Here is a 12,442-nt window from a genome sequence, read left to right as displayed (position 1 = left end):
CGAGATCGTTCCTTCTTACTACCGCGTAGTATTCCATCGTGTGTATATACCACATTTTATTTATCCACTCATCTGTTGAAGGACATTTGGGTTGTTTCCATCTTTTGGCAATTGTGAATAATGCTGCTATGAACATTGGCGTGCAGATATCTGTTCGTGTCACTGCTTTCCGATCTTCCGGGTATATACCGAGAAGTGCAATCGCTGGATCGAATGGTAGCTCTATATCTAGTTTTCTAAGGAACTGCCAGACTGACTTCCAGAGTGGCTGAACCATTATACAGTCCCACCAACAATGAATAAGAGTTCCAGTTTCTCCACATCCCCTCCAGCATTTGTAGTTTCCTGTTTGTTTAATGGCAGCCATTCTAACCGGTGTTAGATGGTATCTCATTGTGGTTTTAATTTGCATCTCTCTAATAGCTAGTGAAGCTGAACATTTTTTCATGTGTTTCTTGGCCATTTGTATTTCCTCTTCAGAGAACTGTCTTTTCATATCTTTTGCCCATTTTATAATTGGGCTGGCTGTACTACTGTCATTGAGTTGTAGGATTTCTTTGTATATGCAAGATATCAGTCTTTTGTCAGATACATGGTTTCCAAAAATTTTTTCCCATTGAGTTGGCTGCCTCTTTACCTTTTTGAGAAATTCCTTTGAGGTGCAGAAACTTCTAAGCTTGAGGAGTTCCCATTTATCTATTTTCTCTTTTGTTGCTTGTGCTTTGGGTGTAAAGTCTAGGAAGTGGCCGCCTAATACAAGGTCTTGAAGATGTTTTCCTATATTATCTTCTAGGAGTTTTATGGTACTTTCTTTTATATTGAGATCTTTGGTCCATTTTGAGTTAATTTTTGTGTAGGGGGTGAGGTAGGGGTCCTCTTTCATTCTTTTGGATATGGATATCCAACTCTCCCAGCCCCATTTGTTGAAAAGACCATTATGACTCAGTTCAGTGACTTTGGGGGCCTTATCAAAGATCAGTCGGCCATAGATCTGAGGGTCTATCTCTGAATTCTCAATTCGATTCCATTCATCTATATGTCTATCTTTGTGCCAGTACCATGCTGTTTTGGCAACTGTGGCTTTATAATATGCTTCAAAGTCAGGGAGTGTAAGTCCTCCCAATTCGTTTTTCTTTTTTAGAGTGTCTTTAGCAATTCGAGGCATCTTCCCTTTCCAAATAAATTTGATAACTAGCTTTTCCAAGTCTGCAAAGTAGGTTGTTGGAATTTTGATTGGGATTGCATTGAATCTGTAGATGAGTTTGGGTAGAATTGACATCTTAATGACATTTAGCCTTCTTATCCATGAACATGGAATATTTTTCCATCTTTTAAGGTCCCCTTCTATTTCTTTTAGTAGAGTTATGTAGTTTTCTTTGTATAGGTCTTTTACATCTTTGGTTAAGTTTATTCCTAGGTACTTGATTTTTTTAGTTGCTATTGAAAATGGTATCTTTTTCTTGAGTGTCTCTTCAGTTTGTTCATTTCTAGCATATAGAAACATTACTGACTTATGTGCATTAACCTTGTATCCCGCTACTTTGCTAAATTTGTTTATTAGCTCTAGTAGCTGTATCGTCGATTTCTCAGGGTTTTCTAGATATAAGATCATATCGTCTGCAAACAATGACAGTTTTACTTCTTCTTTTCCAATTTGGATGCCTTTTATTTCTTTGTCTTGCCGGATTGCCCTGGCTAGCACTTCCAGCACAATGTTGAATAACAGTGGTGACAGCGGGCATCCTTGTCTTGTTCCTGATCTTAGAGGGAAGGCTTTCAGTCTCTCACCATTGAGTACTATGCTGGCTGTGGGTTTTTCATATATGCTCTTTATCTTGTTGAGGAAGTTTCCTTCAATTCCTACCTTTTGAAGTGTTTTTATCAAAAAGGGATGTTGGATTTTGTCAAATGCTTTTTCAGCATCTATTGAGATGATCAATTGATTTTTCCCTTTCGAGTTTTTAATGTGTTGTAATACATTGATTGTTTTTCTTATGTTGAACCATCCTTGCATGCCTGGAATGAACCCCACTTGGTCATGGTGTATGATTTTTTTAATGTGTCTTTGGATTCGATTTGCAAGTATTTTGTTGAGGATTTTTGCATCTATATTCATTAGGGAGATTGGCCGGTAGTTTTCCTTTTTTGTAGCATCTTTGCCTGGTTTTGGTATTAGATTGATGTTAGCTTCATAAAATGAGTTAGGTAGTGTTCCATTTTCTTCAATGTTTTGAAAGAGTTTGAGTAAGATTGGTGTCAGTTCTTTCTGGAAAGTTTGGTAGAATTCCCCTGTGAAGCCATCTGGCCCTGGGCATTTATTTGTGGGAAGATTTTTGATGACTGATTGGATCTCTTTGCTTGTGATGGGTTGGTTGAGGTCTTCTATTTCTTCTCTGGTCAGTCTAGGTTGTTCATATGTTTCCAGGAAATTGTCCATTTCTTCTACATTATCCAGTGTGTTGCCATACAGTTGTTCATAATATCCTCTTATAATTTTTTTAATTTCTTCAGGATCTGCAGTTATGTCACCTTTTTCATTCATTATTTTGTTTATATGGGTCTTCTCTCTTTTTGATTTTGTCAGTCTAGCTAGGGGCTTGTCAATCTTGTTGATCTTCTCAAAGAACCAACTTTTGGTGATATTTATCCTCTCTATTGTTTTTTTGTTCTCTATGTCATTTATTTCTGCTTTAATCCTTGTTATTTCTTTTCTTGTACTTGGTTTAGGATTGGTTTGCTGTTCATTTTCTAGCTTCTTCAGTTGATCCATTAGTTCTTTGATTTTGGCTCTTTCTTCCTTTTTAATATATGCATTTAGTGCTATAAATTTCCCCCTTAGCACTGCTTTTGCTACATCCCATAGGTTTTGGTATGTTGTGTTCTCATTTTCATTCATCTCTATATATTTAGCAATTTCTCTTGCTATTTCTTCTTTAACCCACTGATTGTTTAGGAGTGTGTTGTTTAACCTCCAGGTATTTGTGAATTTTCTAAGTCTCTGATGGTTATTGACTTCTAATTGTATTCCATTGTGGTCAGAGAATGTGCTTTGAATAATTTCAATCTTTTTAAATTTATTGAGGCTTGTTTTATGTCCCAGCATATGATCTATTGTGGAGAAAGTTCCATGAGCACTAGAAAAGTATGTGTATCCTGGTGATTTGGGATGTAATGTCCTGTATATGTCTGTTAAATCTAATTCATTTATCAGATTGTTTAGGTTTTCAATTTCCTTATTGGTCTTCTGTCTGGTTGATCTATCTATAGGAGAGAGTGATGTGTTGAAGTCTCCCACAATTATTGTGGAAACATCAATAGCTTCCTTTAGTTTTGCCAGTGTTTCTCTCATGTATTTTGTGGCACCTTGATTGGGTGCATAGACATTTACGATTGTTATTTCTTCTTGCTGAATTGCCCCTTTTATTAGTATGTAGTGGCCTTCTTTGTCTCTCAAAACATCCCTGCATTTGAAGTCTATTTTATCTGAGATTAATATTGCTACACCTGCTTTCTTTTGGCTGTAGCTTGCATGAAATATTTTTTTCCATCCTTTCACTTTCAGTTTCTTTGTGTCCCTGTGTCTAAGATGAGTCTCTTGTATGCAACATATTGATGGTTCATTTTTTTTGATCCATTCTGCGAATCTATATCTTTTAATTGGGGAGTTTAATCCATTTACATTCAACGTTAAAACCGTGAAGGCATTTCTTGAATCGGCCATCTTATCCTTTGGTTTATGTTTGCCATATTTTTCCCCTCTCTCTATTAATATCCTTTATTGTACCCATACCGAACTCTTTAGTACTGAACCTTTCTCCAAGTCTCTCTGTCCTGTCTTTGTTTCTCTGTCTGTAGGGCTCCCTTGAGTATCTCCAGTAGGGCAGGTCTCTTGTTAGCAAATTCTCTCAGCATTTGTTTGTCTGTGAAAAATTTAAGCTCTCCCTCAAATTTGAAGGAGAGCTTTGCTGGATAAAGTATTCTTGGCTGGAAATTTTTCTCACTCAGAATTTTATATATATCGTGCCACTGCATTTTTGCCTCCATGGTGGCTGCTGAGTAGTCACTACTTAGTCTTATGCTGTTTCCTTTGTATGTGGTGAATTGCTTTTCTCTTGCTGCTTTCAGAACTTGCTCCTTCTCTTCTGTGTTTGACAGTGTGATCAGTATATGTCTTGGAGTGGGTTTATTTGGATTTATTCTATTTGGGGTTCGCTGAGCATTTATGATTTGTGTATTTATGTTGTTTAGAAGATTTGGGAAGTTTTCCCCAACAATTTCTTTGAATACTCTTCCTAGATCTTTACCCTTTTCTTCCCCTTCTGGGACACCAATGAGTCTTATATTTGGACGTTTCATATTATCTATCATATCCCTGAGGTCCATTTCGATTTTTTCAATTTTTTTCCCCATTCTTTCTTTTATGCTTTCATTTTCCATTCTGTCATCTTCGAGGTCACTGATTCGTTGTTCAACTTCCTCTAGTCTTGTACTATGAGTGTCCAGAATCTTTTTAATTTGGTCAGCAGTTTCTTTAATTTCCATAAGATCATCCATTTTTTTATTTAGTCTTACAATGTCTTCTTTATGCTCTTCTAGAGTCTTCTTGATTTCCTTTATATCCCGTACTATGGTCTCATTGTTTATCTTTAGTTCTTTGAGTAGCTGCTCTAGGTGCTGTGTCTCTTCTGGTCTTTTGATTTGGGTGCTTGGGCTTGGGTTATCCATATCGTCTGATTTTTTCATATGCTTTGTAATTTTCTGTTGTTTTTGGCCTCGTGGCATTTGCTGAACTTGGTAGGGTTCTTTTAGGGTTTGTAGACCTATTGAAGTCCTTATCTCTAATTTATGAGATCTACAGCTTCGTGGAGTGCACTTTCTCTAACTAACCAGCGGGTGGCGTCCGCGAGCCACCTGTTCTCCACAAGCCAGTTCTCCCCTGCTTAGCCTTTTTGGTGAGTGGGGGAGTGAGTCTTGTGGGGCCCAATTGGTGTACCAAGCTTGCGTGTGTAGTTGGTGTTGCCTGCCCTGTATGTGGGGCGTGTTTCTGGGCAGTCGGGGAGGGGGGGGTGGCCCTAACAATCAAATCTCCCTGGTGATCCTAGAGTTTTAAAGCTGCTGCAATAGTCTAATCCTTCAGTTCAGTCCTGCCACAGTTTGTCTCTGCCACTGACCCACAAGTCCTTGATATTGGCGTATGGCTCTTGAGACTTGCAAGTGGGCCCCTCTTCCAGGCTGTGCACCCCGGGTCCTTTGTTGAGGGATGACTGTGCTATGTCACAGGTGAGTGCCGTCCCCCCAGGGCAGTTCTGGGCTGCTGCGCTGTGTAGGGAGGCTCCCAGTCTGCTCAAATGATGGCTGAATGGGGCTTTGTTAATTCACACTGCTCCACCTTCCCAACTCTGGGACAATCAGCTGAGGTTGCAGGGAAGGCTAATGTCCACGCCCAGTTTTGTGGTGTGTGCCTGTTATTTGAAGCACTTCCGTCACACTGGGTTGTCTGGGGCAGCTCTGGGCTATGGGGCTGGCGATGGGCAGGAGTGTTTCCTGTCCACCAGGATGGTGGCTGTGAGCGGACACCCCCCTTTTCTTGGGAAGTTGTGGTGTTTAGTGAATTTTCTCAGCCACTGAATTATTGCCTTTTGTCTCAGAGCTCTCTTAGTTCTGCTCTTGACTTGACGTGCCCAAATTGAAAGCCTTTGAAGCTTTCTGTATTGGGCTTCTTAGAGTAGTTGTTTTAGAAAAAGAAAAAAGGATTAAAAAAAAAAAAAAAAAAAAAACGGGCCCTCCTCAGAGATCTAATGGGTTATTGAAATGCTAAGAGACAAAGCAACCAGGGCCATTAGGGAAAGTTCCACAGGGCAGAGAGATCGGCTTTTCTTCGGGATTTGCATATGCGCCTTAAGGCCTGAGCTCCGCCCTTCCCCTTTCTGTGTTCACCAGAACTCCAAAAATCCTCTGCTTTTATTTTGGAGTTTTTCGTGTTGTTTTTTTTTTTCTATGCCTGTCTCCTCTCTGCTGGGCTGGCTGCTCTCAGATTCTCTGGTGTCTGGTCTCAGTCTATCTATGGTTGGAGTCTGGATCAGTAGAATGAGTTTCCGATAAGAGTAGCCACTGCAGTTCTCCCTTCTCCTTCCCGGAGCTGACAGCCCCTCCTTCCACGGGACTGAGCCTGGCAGGGAGGGGCGCGGGTCCCCTGGCCGCAAAAACTTACAGATTTCGCTGATCTCAGCAGTTCCACGTTTTCATGACTGTTGTATGAAGTATGCCCAAAGACAGATTGCTCTGTGGTGTCCAGTCCACGCAGTTCCTGGCTTTCTACCTACTTTCCTGGAGGAGTAACTAAAACATACAGCTCACCAGTCTGCCATCTTCTCTGCCTCTCTCTTATTTCTTCTTCTCATACTCCCATAATGCATATATTTGTATGTTTGATGGAGTTCCAGAGATGTCTTAGGCTATTTTTACTTATTCTAATCCTTTTTTCCTTCTGCTCCTCAGGCTGACCCATTAGAACTGACTTGTCTTCAAGATCACTTATTCTTTCTTCTACCAACTCCGATCTGCTTTTTAAACTCTCCTATGAATTTTATATTTCAGTTATTGTTGTCTTTAATCCAGTATTTCTGTTTGCTTTCTTTTTAAAATTCTCTTCATTGAGATTCTCATATTGTTCATTCATTATTTTCTTCATCTCCTTTAGTTCTTTCTCTGTATTTTCTTTCATCTCCTTGAACGTATTGAAGATCACGTTTTTAAAGCATTTGTTTGGTATGTCCACAGTCTGGCTTTCGTTAGTGTTGTATGGATTTCTGTCCTCTTCCTTTAGATGGGCCATAATTTCCTCTTTTTTTTTATTTGTCTTATAGTCTTTGTTGTACATTGTACCTTTTAATATTTTAAAATATTCATTGTGGGATTAAGCCCCTGAGGTTTTTCTTGAGTTTGTGTCCAGCTACTGATATTACAGAGATTACCTTGAGTGCCAGGAGCTAACAAAACCAAATAAACCAGTGCAAAAAAAAAAATACCTTTCACAGTCTTTGCAGTTTGGCTTTGCATTGGCTGATGCTCTCCTTCAAAGTTCAGTCCTCCTATCAGGAGGTAAGCCCATGCTGAATGCAAAATGCAGGGTCCTTCCTGTCTTTTCTGAGCTTATTTCTTGTCCTGGGCTGTGCTTGGCTGTGGTCTCAGGAGTCCCCTGTTTATAGGAATTTGAAACCCCACTCTACTTCCTAGGAAGCAGATCTTCCTCTCCTGTGTCCTTCACCACAGGACTTCAAGTAGATAAGCCTTTACCTCAGACAGCCCAACTCAATTCTTTCTTACTGGGCTTTAGCTGTCCAAGCTGCTTTTGCCTGGAGTGCAAATTCTTGGAGGGGAAGTGAGCCAGAAAGGAGTTTCCTAGTTCAGTCTTTCTCATACAGAAGGAGGTCAGGGCCCATGAAGGGAGCACCAACCAGCTCTGCATTGCCCTGTGGAAGGGGAGAGGGAAGGACCAGCAAGAGTTCCAGAAGCTTCTCTTGTTTATCTTTGAACCTGCATTTTCTTTATTTGGCCCTTGACCAGTAAATGCAGCCCTTTAACTGTTTTACAGTTTTAAGAAGGGTACTGTCTTTAAAACTCCTCTGCCGCTTTTGCCATAGGTGAATTGGAAGAGTGGCTGCCCTCAGAGCTGGCCAGGGTTCTGAAGTAGCTGATCAAAAGCAGTGATCAGCTATCAGACCACACACCCCTGGATCTTAGGAAACTAGGTCTTTATATCCTACCCTGGTACCAGCCAGCTGCACCAGGAGCTGGGCTTAAGGACTTCACTGCTACCTAGCTGCCCAGGGAGTGAAATTTACCAGGGTTTACCACAGTTTACAAACCTCGTCCTCCCATGCTTCCATGGATGCTGTACAGTGCCCTGCTAGACTCTGAAGTGTCACAATAGTTGATTCAGACAGTTTCTGCCAGTTTAATAGTTGTTCTTGTGGAGGGACTGAGACCTGGAGTGTCTTATTCCACCATCTTCCCACAATCCTCTCAAAAGGCAGCTTCTTAATAAGCATATTTGTACCACTCCCACACTTCAGTGCCATCCTAGACATTCTTTTAGGAACCTCCTCTAAAGGTGTTGGACAATTATTATTCTCATATACATGGAATCTTATCTGTAGAATTGCTGCAGGCTGGCAATAATGGTGATATTTACCACATATTTCTGGAAAAGCAGTGCAAATTCCAGATTCTCAGTATTAGCACATAATTAATCAGTATGAAAATAGGTGAGGAGAAATGTCATACTAATAAATTAAGGCCTTTACTGCACTGTCAGTATATTTGAACAATGATTCAGGAGATAAATTATAAAATTTAAGTTACAAATGCGGGTTTGTTGCTGTCAAATCAGCTGATGTAGAGAACACTCCAATACTTGCCTACTTAATGAATTAATGAATCCATCGTTCATCATAGGATACAGAAATTCTTTTTAGTAGGAGGAGGTTGAAAAGATGTATGATATTTTTACCTCATCTCTTTTGCCTTTTCAGAATATATTCAGACATTATTTCATTCATGCCATAGAGGATTTAATGTTATTTGTTTAAACATGCGTGAAATTGAATTTATCTGTCTCTATTCTCATTATTTGTTAATGTTTTGCTGGAAAAATTATTTTTTGGATTTCAAAAATGAGCAGTAAATGATGTAAATGCTTCTTTTTCAAGGATATTATTGTCCTACATTTGTGATTATTTTGAATATTTGTTTTATTTGATCTGATGTCTCCTCACATTGCCTGCCCTAGGGTTTGAGGTTTCATTTCCATGCCAAAAGGCCAGAGGTTCATTATCAAGGCTATTGGAATGTTGTTTCTTGTATCTTTAAATGCTGGGAATTAGACCACAACTTTAAACAGAGAGCACACGCCCATGAAAACAACCAGAGTCACTTTGAATTAGTCACCATTTAAAAAAAAAAAAAAAAAGATAAAATAGGATTACATTTTCTCTGAGTTCACATTTGTTTCTTTATTTTTATAATATGAAGATATGTGAAATGGGCATTCTTCGATTAGTTTTTAATGACTCCAAACTTAATTCTTTCCATTTCTTATATATTCCTGCTTCTCAGGATTATAGTGCAGTAGAAAATAGTACCATCATAAGCAACATACCACCTGTTTTTATGGATTATCAAAGATTTTAAGAGGATTTCTTTTTTAATGTAATTTTAATTAATGTGAAGAATATCTAACACTGAAAATCTATTTTGTCCTAAAAATTATATAATTATTGGCCCTGATATAATTGTCTGTGAGCAGTGAGAATAATAATTATTCCAACATAAAATTTTCTCCAAAAAGATTCTAAGATTGAATTCTACATATTTTTGACATTACTATTTTTTTTTACTTACTTTAATATTCATAAAAGATGCTTCAATAAAACCTTGTACACACATAAAACCAAATTAATGAAGATAAAGTAAAATATGTTATTTTGTTTACTCAGCAAATATTTATATAGTTTTTACAATATGCCAAACACTCCATTTTAAGTACTTTAAAACCATCGACTGTTAATTCACATGGCAACCTTGAAGGAGTGATTACTACCATTTACCAAGGAAACCAAAGAACAAAGACTAGTAAAGAGCCGGAGGTCACACAGCTAGTAGGTGGCAGAACCAGGATTCTAACCCAGGATGTCTGATTCCAAAGTCTTTTTTGTATTGTGTCTTATTTGTATTGTGCAACCACTCAGTCTCGCTTTGTGTGATTCTCTATGTATTTTTACTTCTTGTCAGTGATGTCATGACATCCATGCATTTTGAAGCATTAACTAATCCTCCCCCTCTTCCTTTGTATCTCAGTTGCAGCATCATTCTGTTTCTTAATCACTTGATTAGCTAAAATATCTCATTTGTCTAAGTTAATGAATCCAGAGTGTTTATTGAACATGACTGGATTAAGTTTTCACTCAGACTTCTGTCAAAAGGATAGGTTTTCATTATTCCCCTAAACTCTCTGCTATAAAATATTTGTATTTTTCTCTCACAGAAAGCAGTATACAAAGTTACTTAAATTGGCAACTTTGCTAATATTTAAGTATTGACAAAACAAACAAATCTTGGAGAATGGAGGGAAACTTTTCTTACTTATGCTTGTGAATTTTGACCCATCCTTAGACATTTTTGGCTGAATACAAGGTTATGAGGCTTTTGTGTGACAGTCACATATCAAACTCTAAACTCTATGAAATGTTAGAGATAAAAAGCTATACAGGTGGGGGAAGGGGAATTATTGCTTAATAGGTACAAAGCTTTTGTTTGGGGCGATGAAAAAGTTTTGGTAGAGGTTGTTGCATGCACACTGTGAATGTAATTAATGCCACTGAAATGTAATCTTAAATATGGTTAAAATGGCAACATTTATGTTATATATATTTTACCATAATAAAATTTTTTTAAAAGCTATAGAGAAATTAAAACTTTCTTTCAGTTTTCTCTGTACACAGTATCTTGATCACCAAGTTTAATGGCCCTCATGATGATCCAGGAAGGTCTCTAGTGTCAGATTTATTTATCCAAGAGATTCTTGTTTTTAACAAACTTGAGAACAAAAAATCAAATGAAGATTCCACTTTGGATAAAAACCCAACCTTTTAGTGTGGAGGTTCACAAACTTGAACTCACTTTATGCACTGAGTAAAGCACTGAATAAAGCTCATGATTTTCAGGATCTCTTGAATAAGTTAATAGTTCTTTAGCATAAGAAAAAAAAAGTCAAGTGCCCAAGGATTCAAAAAGGCAGAAATTCCTTTTATTAATGGCCTATCTCAATCTCTAAGGAATTGTTGTTGTTGTTGTTGTTATTGTGAAATATGTCTGAGAACATTTTTATTCTATTTCTTTCCAGATGGCAGAAGTGATGCTCAAGAGAGTAGCTTAAGAGACTTAATAAATGAGCTTCCAGAAACCCACTACTGCCTCCTGAAGTACCTGTGCCAGTTCTTGTTGAAAGTAGCCCAGCATCACCTGCAGAATCGCATGAGTGTTCACAATCTCGCCACTGTATTTGGACCAAATTGCTTTCAGTAAGTCAGTGGAGTTTTGCTGTTAATTTCAGCATGTGCACCTTTTCCTTTACTCCTACCTGAAATTACTCAGATGTAGAAGCTTATTCAGAGTGAAAAGTCAACCAGTGTAAATTAGTGTTGGAGAAATTCCATCTTACTCTTGGATATTTTAGCATTGTTTTTCATCCCAATTTTAAAGAAGACAGGTAAGCCTTTTTTATGAAGCTATAGTTTACAATAAACCAAACAACCTTATTTAAAATTTGGGAAATAACTTGTTTTTACGGAAAAGAGCATTTTTCCCCCTGTAATCTGAAATGTTAATTAGCAAAAAGCAAAGGAGTTTTATATATAGCATGAAATTATTTTGTTACTGTTAAAGTTGAAATTGAAATCATTGCTAATAGATGGAAAAATATGAGCTGAATGTTAGTAACTCAGTGACAGAAAGATGTAACCTCAGCTTCACTTATTTATTTGTTTAGAAATAAACTACTCTGCTTTGGTGGATGCTATATTACTAGCCAGAAGAACTTTTGTAAAACTTTATATTTCAAGTTATTTTCCCAGTTTCTTTTTATATTTTTAATCATATTTTTTATTGTAGAATATAACATATATACATATAACTGATAACTTTCCAAATACAATCCAACAAGTAGTTAGAGAGCAAATTTCAAAGCATACTATAGGTCACTGTTCCACAGTTTCAGCCATTTCCTTATTATGAAATACATCTACAAAAAGGTGATATCTTTCAAAGTATGATTTAACAAGTAGGTATATAGGAAATTTCCAAAGTTATTACGAGTTATAGTACCATAGTTTCAGTTATTTCCTTATTGTGAAATATAACATACACACCAAAAGTTATGGCTCTCAAATTACAATTTAACAAGTAGCTAAGAACAAATTTCAAAGGATACCATGTGTTACAGTTCTACCATTTCAGTTCTTTCCTTCCAGCTATTCTAATACCCTAGCAACTAAGAAAAAGAAAATTAAATAGAGATTCAGTAGTCAAAATCCTTTGTTAAATTCAGTCTTGTCTGTTGCTTCCTCTTCCTCTAGTTTAATCACATTCCAGATCTTCAGGGAAGTCTAGGTAGTGACCACCCTCACTGTTCATGTTGAAAAGGGGTGTCAACTTTATCAGCAAAGGGGACACATCTAGTTGATGTTCTTGAAGAGGCTGTTGCCTCTGGGTTTTGGGACTTAGCTGGCATAGGAACACTCTGAAGGATTTAAGTTTCTGAAGAATAAACTTGGTGAGTGAAACTTTTATAGAGTCTCAGATAGGGATCTGGGTATTATTTGAGATTTTGGGGACTACTGTTTACTTGGGCTTATCATATTGTGGTCATTTGACATATCTAGAT

The 12,442-nt window shown here is 37.6% G+C and overlaps 1 protein-coding gene across 5 annotated transcripts in view; it reads left to right on the top strand.

The window, feature by feature from the left end:
- The window catches only part of FAM13A (family with sequence similarity 13 member A), a 380,146-nt gene that overhangs the window by 121,676 nt on the left and 246,028 nt on the right, over window positions 1-12,442 (top strand). For all 5 annotated transcript variants that reach the window (XM_037830247.1, XM_037830249.1, XM_037830246.1 and 2 more), the window contains one exon: window positions 10,904-11,081. In XM_037830247.1, coding sequence (XP_037686175.1) covers window positions 10,904-11,081 — 178 coding nt within the window. The remainder of the gene's footprint in view (window positions 1-10,903; window positions 11,082-12,442) is intronic.

The sequence above is a fragment of the Choloepus didactylus genome, chromosome 3 (assembly GCF_015220235.1).
Source record: "Choloepus didactylus isolate mChoDid1 chromosome 3, mChoDid1.pri, whole genome shotgun sequence".
Lineage (NCBI taxonomy): Eukaryota > Metazoa > Chordata > Mammalia > Pilosa > Megalonychidae > Choloepus > Choloepus didactylus.
The sequence above is the reverse complement of the archived record's forward strand: the minus strand, read 5'-3'. Positions and strand labels throughout refer to the sequence as shown.